This window comes from Truncatella angustata, assembly GCF_020726525.1.
Source record: "Truncatella angustata strain MPI-SDFR-AT-0073 chromosome Unknown BKA67scaffold_6, whole genome shotgun sequence".
Classification (NCBI taxonomy): domain Eukaryota; kingdom Fungi; phylum Ascomycota; class Sordariomycetes; order Amphisphaeriales; family Sporocadaceae; genus Truncatella; species Truncatella angustata.
Window position 1 is genome coordinate 2824732 of NW_025763386.1, and position 12833 is coordinate 2837564.

Below are 12833 nucleotides of genomic sequence, written 5' to 3' on the forward strand. Positions count from 1 at the left end.
AGTGGACTGAACATCATGTGTCTACCATATGTCTTTTGCACTAGTGGTTGGCAGCTTAGCATTAATTGTGCGTAGAAGAGTTTACAGGAATTGCTTCCAAACTCTCGTATTTATCAAAGTAGGCAGAATGTTTATAATACATCACTAGTCTACTATCTTGTACTGGACTTTACTGTTTTCCACCACACAACTCGCCTACCGACTGCTATGACTAGTCTAGGTGTAAGCATCTTTAGGGCTTTCCTTAGGAGCCCAACTTCATGTGAGGAGAATCATCAAAGAACAGTAACAAGCTTTTCGCCTGAGAAGCCACAGATATATACCGTAAACGGACCTATGTAGAAATGCTCTGCTTATATACACGGCTCTGACCAATTCCTGGAGCCTTGAATTATCATCCTTGTAGCGCATGCTTGTTCGCGGGTGTAACCTAACATGTGTGGGTGAGACAATTTATGAAGAGCTACTGACTACACCATATCTCACGAGGCCGAGTATGGCTCCTAGGATGATAGCAACTGGTGCAACTAGTCCAAAGTAACGGCCTCCCACGTACGCCGTCGCTGTTACTACCACCCACCACGGATCGTCGCCAAGACTTCGCCCTGACTGGAAACCACTATCGACATAACCAACCTGCCAAATTCGATACACAGCTGTGTATACCAGGCCAACAGCAGCAGCATTAACGCCTCTGACCACCGACTTTACCCAAAGTCTACTTCGCAGCTTTCCCCAAATGCCCATGGTACCATGGACAAGAACCATGCCGGGGGTGAAGATGCCGATAAATGCAATGACTGCTCCAGCGATGATCGAGTGTCCGCCGTTGATCGCAGTCAGGCTTCCCAAGTATACGGCAAAATTGAAGTTCGGGCCCGGGAGGGCCTGTATCACCGCAAGTCCAATGAGAAAGTCTCTCGGGCTGACCCAGCCTTCGGCCACGACATACTCCCGGAGCAATGGAATTACCACAGGCCCACCGCCGAATATGATCGTTCCCGCGAGGTACATATTCGCAAATAGTCTATAGAGGAGTGGCAGATTCGTGAGAACTCCTCGCGTCACCATGACAACGAGGAATACGGCGAAGAATGTCACGATGATGGCGATTCCCTGCTTCCAAGAGAATCCCAGCCGAAATTCTTGTGCTACGATGCGCTCTTCCGGTTCATCGTCGGCGATGCTGTGCTCGGGGACTTGCGCATCACTGCGCGGTCTCACAATGTCGGTGATGGCCTGGGTGACTTTTTGAACCAAGCGAGAATCATACGCTACCGCGGCACAACCAGCAAGAACCATAAGGACGGGGAAATACCACAAAGCATTGTAAAGCAGTCCCGCAGAGGCCGCGAGAAAGACGAGAACCCGAGTGAGCTTGTCCGTGATGGCCTTATCCGACAACTCCACTGCAGCGAGCGCGATAATTCCCACCGTGGCAGCATTGAGCCCGGACAGCAGAGCATATACTGCACGAGGTAGGGCTTCTCCGACGCTGGATACACCAAGTGATAATGCACACATGCTAAGCGCTCCTGGCAGACTGAGGGAGGTCAGTTCATCAGTTGCCATTTAAGCCAGCCACTAGGTCATATTTACCTCCAGACCAAGAAGGCAACCAACGCCCCACATAACCCGTTGTGAATCAAGTTGATACAGTATAACATCTTTGTGCTAGCAGGTCCCGACAAGGCTTGACAAATGCTGAACAGCTCTTGGTACTTGACCCAGGATCAGTATCTTACGGCGCAATGCGGCCGATGAACATACCATCTGCTCGTCGATCCATTCAAGTTTTTGCACGAATTTGTCGTGGAACTATTGAGGTTTTCATCAGCAATACATCTGCCAGGTATCCTTAGGAGACACGGACTATCTTGAAATGAACGGGTGGTCCGCCGAACGCAGTAAAGCCTAGGTGCCAATTGCCTTTTAGCGCCTCAGCGGCATGTCGCGCATTGGCGCGCGCCGTGTGCTCCCAACTGGCGACTACCATGATGATGATGATCACTATCCAGATTTCCTACCAACTCGCAAATATTAAGTGAGGGAGATCTTGAAGTAGCTAGACTTATAGTTGAAGTTTGACTCATCCGCTAACCAATCCTCGTGAAGATTAGGAGCACGCAATATTACTCTTGGCACCAAGCCGGATCAAACTATCTCCGTTAACCTAGTGAGGGCATTGTGGTATACCTTCGTTCCAATCACAATATTACCATCTTCAGGATAGGGCATGACAAATAAATTTCAAGTAACATAGTCTCTATCTCCACTTTCGGCGCTTGAAGAACAACCTCGCTGATCGTTTGATACGGCATGTAGCAAATCATACTTGATAGTGATGTGACATATTAATATTAAAGCATTGCTCGAGCTAGGTAGAGTTGCTCCAGCCACTTCCTCGTGCACATTCACATTAATGGTATTCTTTGACTCTTCCGCTCATTGAGGGTTCCTTCAAATCACCTAAACTTCCACTGTTCTATCACGAACTTCCTCCATGAGCTTTTACCATGCCAATGAACAGAATGTGCACACCACAACAGTTAGATGAACACTCGGCTCACAGTAACAGCGTCACAGCTTGGGTTCTGCGGCGCCCCACCGCCCAGCGTCCACTGAAGAGCAGTGTAGGCGTACGCCTGCCAGTACGTCTGACAGATCTGCCATCTATTGTCCCAGAAGGTGACACCTCCCCGGTAAGTTGTAGGCGGCTCAATGGCATCGTTGACATATGCGGGTACCGCTAGGTGCTCCTCATCGGTGAAAGCAAACTCCTGCACTGTATCTAGGCTGGGCCAGATCAGAGGGAATGCGAGATTCGAGGCTGTGTTATACTGGAAGCTGAGGGCCTCGTTGAAGTTGATGGTGCTCGGCTCAAGCGTCCAAGTGACTAAGCCCGTCTGTAGGGTGGTTGGGTCGGGAGTGTCTGTGGTGGTGTTGAAGTAGAACGTGTACGTTGAATCTCTGCCACCGTCAAACAGGCACAGGGATTCGACTGATGCGCCAGTATGGCAAGCGGCTAGTTTGATACCGTTGAGGCTGCTGTTGGTGCTGCTGGAGAGCACAAGGTTGAAAGGTGCAGACTGCACGGGATAGTTCTGTTGTGCAGCGGCCAAGCTAAGAGCTGAGAAGAGAAGCGCGATCTTGGACAACATTATGATAGGTATGCTTTGCGTTTGTAAGTTAAAGATTTGATTAGTCTGCACGGATTGATATGAAGGATGCTATGATGACCAGATGTTAGCTTTTATACTCAAAATCGTGGTGAATCCGAATGGATCACGAGATTGTATGACCTCGTATTGTCGTGAGCCGATTGAACCCTGGCTGAATGCCGCCAGCTTTGATTGGGTGTGCTGACTGTGAATTGCGCGCAAGGCAGGCTTAGGTCTCAGTTGTGTCCGGATTGGGTGATGCCAGTGTAACCTCAACGCAGCAAATACGAGTTTATGTATGGTGCTTACAATCCGCAGGTTATCATCCACTTTTGACATAATTGCAATTATCGTGACGGCTGAAGGGCATTGAATCAGCTCAACTTTAGTCATATGAGTTCTTGGTTGACGACCCAGGTTGACAGTCGGGGCAAATTTAAGATATGGGTAAGGTTACACTCAGGAGTCGTTTTAAACACTAGAAGAACGAAGAGACAGATAGTTGAAATGAACAACTTGATTTATATGCTAATACTAATCACATGTTGGAAAGCGACGGAAAATAAAGCTTTCCCTAATTATCTTAAATGATAGGTGGTGATTGAATGAGAAGGCAAACAGGGATTGACGTCGCGCTCATCAAATTCTATCTTTCTCAGCCAGGGGTCAAAGATGAAAATGACATGGACATTAAGGGAGGATCTGAATCAAGGCATGTAGATTGTGTGGCGCGCGTATGCTGCTGGCATTGCACGTCAGGGAGCGCCGGATAAAACGGTGGGAAATACTACAATGGGATAGAATGGTACATAGAAATAGTTAGTGGCCCAATTGTCAACACAGCCACCAGCGTGATTTGCCTTTATGGTAAACACGTAGGGTGCCTGATAGACCCGTTCCCCGGCCTGTATGTCCAGATGTTAGGGTACAAAATCTCATTCTCTGGGCAACCGGAGTTCGAGTACGGCAACGCCCTGAACGCATCCTCTGTGTTGACTTTTTTTTCCTGCACTTGCAACCACATCAACTTTCGCAAGTGATCAATGACTTGCTTGGCAAGCAAGCTACTGACACACTTATAAAATACTTTCTTCTTGAAATTACATAGTATTAGTCAGTGGTGACGAAATCAATATGAACCAGCGGGATTCGATACTACATAAATGCATCAGTATTTTCCACACTGTTTGACCTCTTATAATTTTATAGCTAAGTTTTTGACAAGCTGTCGATATGATCTAGAAAGAATTTCACTTCCTCGTGGAGAAGAGTGCAAAGTGCTTGGTCCAAAGATGGATACCAATCGATTTTAGAAACTCTACTACTTTAAAAAGAGATATGATTCAGTTACAGAAACAGCCATATTTTTGATATAAATGTCTCGTCCTGGATACTAGGATATGTTCCCTAATATCATGAATCCGTAAAGATTATATGGTTGGCGAAGCTCTTGACAGCTACTAAACTATAGCCGTAGCAAATTCAAGCTGCCATTGCAATTTTGTTGTAGTTTCTAGGTTGTACTAGTAACGCGAAGTTGAAGAGAACTTCAAGTTGAAATCCCGATTTGTAGCTACTAAAGCTTGCAATAATTCTCCAACTCTTCATTCACATTACCATCACTTCCATCATCTACCACCAGTCTTCGCCACCATCAAATTCCCATCACATTTCCATCACCATCCTATCATATTCTCATCCCCATCAGAGTTCGACCATGGCCCACCAAATGGCCAGAGCCTTTCGGCAGGAAGGCTTCAACCGTGGAATCGGTGTCATTTTCGAAAATGATGGTGTTCTTCGACACATTCACGCTGCCCTTGTTGGCCAGCCCAATGATGAGCCCCCCAAGAGCGTCAATACAACTCAGAAGAAAGTTGCCGCATTGCTCGTCCATTTATTCCAAATTTTATTAGAGCGTGGCCACCTTTTCAAAGCACTTCGTGACAACGAACTCTTCTGGGACACTATTGCACCCGAGTGGCCTCTCTCCCAGGATCTTTCTGCACAGTACTTGCAGGCCATCTCGAAGGTCTACGTCAATGGCCGAAAGGCATTCATCAGCGATCCTAGAAACATGAAGAGTACCCCCAATGCAAAAGGATCGCTCAAAGAGGCCCTTGATGCATGGGTTCCTATTTATGACGAAGTCATCGCCATGGGACCAATACAGAGCATCACTCTCCCGATCCTTCTCCCTGCAGCTGAGCATCTTGCCACAGACCTCAACAGTCTCAAGCTAGCTAACGGCCCAGTCTACTGCTTTCCATCATACCTCAATGCACGAGAGTATGCTTGGATTTCTGACCCCTTCGTTAAGTGGGAGCTCGAGCATTGTCTCCCGAAGATTCCCTACATGCCAGGACACAAATCCAAGGTTCCGGCCTTACCAGATAACGTCGCAATCCCGCAGTTCAGCCAACTGTTCCTATGCTATTCTGAGCTAGCAAGATTAGACCCGCCTACCTCTTCATTCACCGTCTTCATGGCACCCATTGGATTCCGAGACTCCAAGGAGAAGGCTAACTGGTTCCACGCCACTGGCTCCTACTCCAAGAGGCACGCCACGATAGACGAGTTCTTCGATTATGCAGTCCACAGTAAGTAATTTCTGCATCATTCTTCCTTTTTTTTTTTCAACATGTCTTTGGAGAGTATATTGCGTATGTAAGGGAATGGAGCTCTTGTGATTGTTTCGCAATACCCTGAAACTTCCCATAGCCCATCATGAAAAAGTAGGCACTGACTCCGTATGTTGTAGTGATCCAAGAGGGCGGCAAGTCAATCGTCATTGGTATGGTGACTTATTGGATGAACGAGCAGTGGGAGTATCTAGACTTCTATGATTCAGAGAAAAAGTTCCCGGAGCAGACTCGAGCTCAGTATTGGAATGACAATTGCATCCGCTACGGCATTGGTCTGGCTGTACGTAAGAACCCAGATGGTAAGGGTGGACTGCAGCTCATCATGCACGACACCACCTTCCACCAGATCACCGCAATGTTCCGTGACATCATCGATCAACCGGGCGGCATAGGCGACGAGTCGCTCGACGAGCAGCTCAAGCACATGCAGGACTGGCGCGCCGCAATCGCCAAGTCGGCTTACGAGAGAATGAATGACCGTGGTGTTGAGCTCTGGTATGGTGGAATGGCGCCCAACTTGCTTTCCAAGATTGTGGGCATCGAGCTCAACCCCAAAGACTCGGTCAACATGACTTGTGCCTGGGTTTGGGACACGGTCAATGGGTACTTCCCAGACCCAGCTGCCAACGATCCCGATTTGGAACTGATGGTCTGGGGATTCCAGAGGGAGGTTATCCACGATGACAAGATGGCCATCATCGAAACCTTCTGTAAGAAGGTCAAGGAGGAGAAGGCCTACATGAAGTACCCGAAGGACATCATGGCGGCCGATGCCAAGGATGACGAGGAAGAGGAAGAGGCAGAGGACGATGAGTACGATTGTGATCGTGCCTCTGACGAGAACTATATCGAGTAGGAAGACAGCCATATGAATAAAGAGTGCTTCTTTAGGCAAAGATAATTGATTAAAGCCCGTTCTCTGAAAGAACCACCTAGGGAATGCTGCCTTTCTGTGAGGAACTCTGATATCTCCAGGCGACGACTGACCCATCTCAAGACAGGATCGCAGACATTTGTAAAGATGGATTAGTGTTGTAGTTCACTTATGTGCTGGTAAAGCAGTGGATGGAATCTTAGGCTTAGAGATAAAGCCCTCTGTCGTATCTCTGGTCGTAGGCTAAATACTACTTATTGGTTGCTCAAGAGTGTAGCATGATAGTATTGACATTAACTTACTGACAATGGCTGAACATCAGACTGTAACCCTGGGAAGCGGCTGTTCGAGCATTAACTTATAGAAGAATCACTTATGCAAAACTATGCCATATACAGCCTGAGTTCTCCCGAACCCTATAGACAAAACCCATGGCGTTCGTTTGAGTCCAAGTAGAGTATCCTCTTAAGCGTTAACGCCGGCAGGGTGCCTACTATCGTTAACGACACCCCTTGTACAACATGTCGTCTTGGAAGCGCCGAGGCCGGATCAGACGAGCACCAAATAGACCTAAGTCACGAGAGCCGAGAAGTCTCGCAGAACAAGGAAGGGCGAAGAAATGACCAGAGGAAGGACAAAGGAACTAGAGGGAGAGCCGCAATGTACGAGTTAAAATGACACAACGAAGCCCATAAACTTTTACACATGCGCTCGAAGTGACGGACTGCGCTCATATATCACTATCTAATTCGACTGAACCGACCAGGGGTTAGTTTGCTTAACTGCGGTCGGGAAGAAGCTTGACGGCCTTGGCCATATGAGTCTTGGTCACTTGGAGGAAATCGTCTTGTATAACGGAAATTACAGAAAACGACGAGTAGATCATCTACCTCGTCGCTGGTGAGACGCGGACTGGCTCGTAGGATTCAGCTATATGTTGCAGTGTACATAAGAACGGCCGTGGGAACGAACGGCCCACTAAGTTTACCCACCGAAATCGCAGCCAATTGCGGTCAAGACATTGTCAGAAGGCCCATGTTTTCGCGGGGTTTAGCGGACTTGGCAAGCAGAGTCCCAGAATTTTATGCCGACTTCGCCCAGAATTTTGGATCTCCATTTTGGAGTCAATTGGAGCTTGTCGTCGTCTGTAAGCATTTCCGACCAAGCCTTTAGACACTTTTGAGTCACTCTTGACCTTTGACCAACACTTCAAGGATCTCACGTTGAGATTGCCAAAAAGGTCAATTCAGCTTCACTCGCTCGGGAAGTCAATCATCTCCAGAGTTTGGGTCTTTGTGACATCACAATGGCCTTCCAGACAGTGCTCCGGTCGAGAGCTCCGGCAGCTCTTGCTCGAACCTGCCGAGCATCCTCTACACAATATGTGTGAGTACAGACTTGTTTCTATAGCTCAGAACTGCATTCCAAGCTCGAAGGTGGAGCTAATTGAGTTATCAGTCGCCTCAGCACATCGCGGTCTCTCCGAGCCGCCGACGACAGCGACCTCAACAAGGTCTCGAAGTTCATCACACAGCCCAAGTCGCAAGGTGCCTCGCAAGCCATGCTCTACGCCACCGGTCTCGACGATGCCGACATGAAGAAGGCCCAGGTCGGCATCTCCTCGGTGTGGTACGAAGGAAACCCCTGCAACATGCACTTGATGGACCTGTCCAAGGTCGTCAAGGAGTCCGTCAAACAGGCCGGTCTCATCCCCTACCGATTCAACACCATTGGCGTCTCGGACGGTATCTCCATGGGAACCACTGGTATGAGATACTCCCTGCAGAGCAGAGAGATCATTGCCGACAGTATTGAGACCGTCATGGGTGGCCAGTGGTACGACGCGAACATCTCCCTCCCCGGCTGCGACAAGAACATGCCTGGTGTCCTGATGGCCATGGGCCGTGTGAACCGACCCAGTATCATGGTCTACGGTGGTACTATCGCCCCCGGATGCAGCAAGAGCGGCGCCGAGATCGATCTGGTCAACGCTTTCCAGGCCTACGGACAGTACATCACCGGCGAGATCACCGAGGAGGAGCGGTACGACATCATCCGTAACGCCTGCCCCGGCCAGGGAGCTTGTGGTGGCATGTACACTGCCAACACCATGGCTTCAGCTATCGAGACCCTCGGCATGTCGCTACCCGGCAGCAGCAGCACGCCAGCTGCCCACCCGGCCAAGATCGAGGAGTGCAAGCGTGTTGGCGAGGCCATCAAGCACATCATGAGGGAGGACATCCGACCCCGCGATGTCCTCACCCGGGAGGCCTTCGAGAACGCCATGGTCGTCGTCAACATCTTGGGAGGAAGCACCAACGCCGTGCTCCACCTGATCGCCATTGCTGACTCGGTTGGCATCAAGCTGACCGTCGACGACTTCCAAAAGGTCAGCGACCGCACACCTTTCCTGGCCGACCTGAAGCCCAGCGGCAAGTACGTCATGGCCGACATGATGACCATCGGTGGCACCCCAGCTCTGCTCAAGTTCCTGCTCCAGGAGGGCATCATCACCGGCGAGGGCATTACGGTGACCGGCAAGACGATGAAGCAGAACGCCGAGGAGTGGCCCGAGAGCTTCCCCGCCGACCAGAAGATCATCCGCCCCTTCAACAACCCCATCAAGCCCACGGGCCATATCCAGATCCTGCGGGGACAGCTCGCCCCCGGCGGTTCCGTCGGCAAGATCACGGGCAAGGAGGGCCTGGTGTTCAAGGGCAAGGCGCGCGTGTACGACTACGAGGATGCTTTCATCGAGTCGCTCGAGCGTGGTGATATCAAGAAGGGTGAGAAGACGGTCGTCATCATCCGCTACGAGGGCCCCAAGGGCGGTCCCGGCATGCCGGAGATGCTGAAGCCCTCTTCGGCCATCATGGGCGCCGGCCTCGGCCAGGACGTGGCCCTGCTGACCGACGGCCGCTTCTCCGGCGGCTCCCACGGCTTCCTCATCGGACACATTGTGCCCGAGGCATTCGTGGGCGGGCCCATCGCCTTCATCAAGGACGGCGACGAGATCGTCATCGACGCCGAGAAGCGCATAATCGACTCTAACGTCCCCGAGGCCGAGTTCGAGAAGAGGAAGGCCGCCTGGAAGCAGCCCGAGCCCAGGTATCTGAAGGGTACATTGAGGAAGTACGCCCATCTCGTGCAGGACGCCTCTTCAGGTTGTATCACGGACGGCAGTGCGAGCGCATAGTGAGAGGGAGGGAGAGAGAGGTGGAGAGAAAGAGACGGGGCGAGGTTTGAGTCGACGTTGGATGTAGGAGCGCATTGTGTCAACTAAATAATAATCCTGTGTATATAACACTTTGTCATCAAAAAAAGAGGCATTGGGCCACGGCGGCTCTTCCATGGTTTTGATTTTGGCTGGCTTCTGGGTTCCGGAAAATGGCGTATTTTCCTAATACCAAGAGTTTCTTTCTTTTCCTTCTTCTTCTTCTTGCATAATTTGACTTCATGGTAAAAATACACTCTGCGACCTGGGAACAGTGATGCTTTGATCATGTCGTTGTCGTCAAAGTAGAGGAAGACACCACCAGCACATATGTATCATATGTGGGAGGGAGGGAGGGAGGATATTTCTTCCCAACGCCCCCCACCCGACTGGACCAAGGAATACGTGGTATTCCTAACAACCGGTCAGTTGAGATGCGCTCAAACATACCACAAACCAAGGAGCACCACCACAAAACGTATGACCGGTGCGATCCGGGCGAAGGAGACGGCTCCCCACTGCAACGATTCTCGACTCTCGGCCCCAAACCAAGCAGAACTCGTTTGCCACATGCATCTCCAGGAGCTATCGTTTGCCCGCGCAGCAAGCACCCAACGGTTCTACACACTCAAGGTCTCGCAGCGTGCGAATCTACGGTCAATTATCAAGGAGATGGTATCACGGGTAAATGGTGTTATTCAATGAACAGCTACAATTTAAGCTATACTCTCCTTTCAGTGGATGCGGGATGGCTGATTCTCCCCGATTCAGCGACTACGCGGCAACTCCTCTGCCGCTTCCACGGCCTGGCCGTCTCTGCCCACCGGTCGCGACGTGGGTGTTCTACTGCTCACGATAGGTCCCGTCCTAGATTCGAGTCTGGAGAATGCTAGACCAAGCCCAAGTCATAGATTCCGTGGGGAGAACGTGATGACGTAGCCCATCCCATGGAGAAGAACCAGAGCTCGAAACATAAGCTCGGATCCGAGTCTGAACGTGACAAGTTTTTTTTTTCTTCAGAAGAGATAGGCGACGGTGGCCGGGCCTGCCAGGAAGTGCATTACCAACTTCTCGGGCTCACCGGCCCGCAACGGCCGTCGCGATGGACAGGCTTGTTGATCGTAGAGATTTTTTGTCAGGAAGACTTTCATGTGGAGCGCAATGTAGAGCGGGCCTTCAAGTATAAGTTATTCCTCTTTTTGTGAACTGTGAAGGTGCCGCTGAGTGAAGTGTTGCTGTAAACAGGCCGGCATAGACGCTCTGACTCGTTGGAAAGTCTACTTCCGAGCAGTTGTCCAAGCGTCTATGAAAGCGGCCTTATCGCGCAACGTCAAACCAACTCGTTTGTTTCTGGCTAGCCTCGCCAGTGTCTCGGCAATATGATCCAGCAACTTTCTTCCCTCTGGGGTTGTCGGCTCTTCCCCCTCCACCTCGTCGTCTGATTCCTCCACCTCTTGGTAGCCGTTGATCTGGTACTGGTGGCATGTAACGGCCTCGGCAATGCGCACTCGGATGCAGTGTGTCGGTCGCGACAGCAAGTTCCAGAGGAATGTGAAGTAGGTGCCAGGTATGGGAGTCGTGATGTCTTGTGGGGTGTAGCGCAGGCTGACCGGGAAGATCTTCGTATCGGCGGACGCACTTAGAAGGCTGGTCGATAGGGGCAGCAGGCCTTTACCGTTTGTGGTGCTGGATTCGGGGAAGACAACAATTACTCGGTGCGGGTAGTCCTCGCGCAGTTTTCGTAAGGTGACCAGGTTGTCCCGCTTGGGAGGCTGGAGGCGCACCGGAGCCAAGGCGAGGAAGATGGCGTCGAGTAGGGAGATTTGATGGACCTTTTGGGTGCCGGGGTAGCTGACAGTGTATACGGGGTCGAAGATGGCGGCCAGATAGAGAGCATCGATAGGACTTGTGAACTGGGCGGCGATGACACTGCCGGGGTGAGGCACTCGGTCCGGAGGCTGCTCGTGAAGGTGACCACGCTTAACACCGTCGAGCTGCAAGTCCACCCACCATATGCCAGGTATGCCCAGCATGCCCCATAATAACAGCTTGCGAAAGACGACTGGTAAAGGTAGGTGGGTGAGGACCAAGAAGTAGCATGCTGCGTAGAGGACGAATATGGGTAGGCGAAAGGAGAAGATGAATAAGTGCCAAATGCTGGCGAGGCGGGAGACGGGGGTGACGTGCGGCAGGAACGGCGAGACGCCGCTACCGCGGTCACGGAACTGGCTGTACTTCTCCATGGTAGTCTTGTTGTCGTCGTCGTCGGAGGGAGGAGTCGGATTCGCAGCCGGGGTGGCTCAGGATCGCCGTGGGTAGGTGGTATTCGTAGTTGGCACAAGTCGGGTCTCTGGGGTCTCTGGGGTCTCGTCTCTGGGGTTTTTCTGGGGGTATCGCGTGATTTAAATGGGGCTTGGGCAAAAAAAGGGCCAACACTTTGGTGACGCTACGGAGTACCAAGACAAGACATGTGCTTGTTTGTCTAGTTCTTAAACGATACAAGGGAAGCAGAAGCATAAAGCGGAAAGCGGAAAGCGCAGAGCAGAAGAGCGGATCAGAGGGAGTGTAAGCGCACGGGGTGCAGCCGTTGGAAGCTTATTGAGAGGGGGGAGTTTTGTTGTACAGGTCGTGATGTCAGCATTCTGGGTGAGGAGTGAGTGAGTGTCAAGACCAAAGCTTATTATATGTTGGCACTTGAGGCCAACGACAAACTACTTGATGACATGTGACAGGGTTTTTGGGGATATATGTACAGCAGTAATAATGCCTACTATGTGTATAGACTCCCGCCCCCTCCAGCCTAATGATGTTTAGGGGCAGGGAGGGGGCTTTGGGAATTTGGAGAAGCCTGAAGCGCAAGAAAGGGCTGAAGGGGGAGGAGCTGAGGAGCAGTTGAGCATTGACCATGACTACGCTACGGTTAGACTAGACTTGGACTG

General features: G+C 50.9%; 5 protein-coding genes across 5 annotated transcripts; 2 read left to right on the plus strand and 3 right to left on the minus strand.

Annotated features, from left to right (window-relative positions):
* Positions 1-299: 299 nt before the first annotated feature.
* Positions 300-2083, minus strand: BKA67DRAFT_573597 (chromate transporter-domain-containing protein). The gene is made up of 4 exons (XM_046103363.1): positions 1874-2083; positions 1771-1818; positions 1600-1721; positions 300-1543 (listed from the first exon to the last, which is right to left on the minus strand). The coding sequence occupies exons 1-4, from the start codon at positions 1994-1996 to the stop codon at positions 454-456; spliced, it is 1383 nt and encodes a 460-aa protein (XP_045956611.1). The 5' UTR covers positions 1997-2083; the 3' UTR covers positions 300-453.
* Positions 2084-2233: 150 nt separating this feature from the next.
* Positions 2234-3262, minus strand: BKA67DRAFT_573601 (uncharacterized protein). Its single transcript, XM_046103364.1, has one exon. It carries the CDS (start codon positions 3159-3161, stop codon positions 2550-2552), a length of 612 nt encoding a protein of 203 aa, XP_045956612.1. The 5' UTR covers positions 3162-3262; the 3' UTR covers positions 2234-2549.
* Positions 3263-4878: 1616 nt separating this feature from the next.
* Positions 4879-6662, plus strand: BKA67DRAFT_538154 (uncharacterized protein; the record flags this gene model as incomplete). The annotated part of the gene is made up of 2 exons (XM_046100436.1): positions 4879-5761; positions 5923-6662. 2 exons carry the CDS (start codon positions 4879-4881, stop codon positions 6660-6662), a joined length of 1623 nt encoding a protein of 540 aa, XP_045956613.1.
* Positions 6663-7810: 1148 nt separating this feature from the next.
* Positions 7811-10211, plus strand: BKA67DRAFT_693484 (dihydroxy-acid/6-phosphogluconate dehydratase). Its single transcript, XM_046109249.1, has 2 exons — positions 7811-8066; positions 8139-10211. Exons 1-2 carry the CDS (start codon positions 7987-7989, stop codon positions 9874-9876), a joined length of 1818 nt encoding a protein of 605 aa, XP_045956614.1. The 5' UTR covers positions 7811-7986; the 3' UTR covers positions 9877-10211.
* Positions 10212-11171: 960 nt separating this feature from the next.
* Positions 11172-12137, minus strand: BKA67DRAFT_661083 (uncharacterized protein; the record flags this gene model as incomplete). The annotated part of the gene is made up of 1 exon (XM_046107755.1): positions 11172-12137. The coding sequence occupies one exon, from the start codon at positions 12135-12137 to the stop codon at positions 11172-11174; it is 966 nt and encodes a 321-aa protein (XP_045956615.1).
* Between the last annotated feature and the right edge of the window lie 696 nt (positions 12138-12833).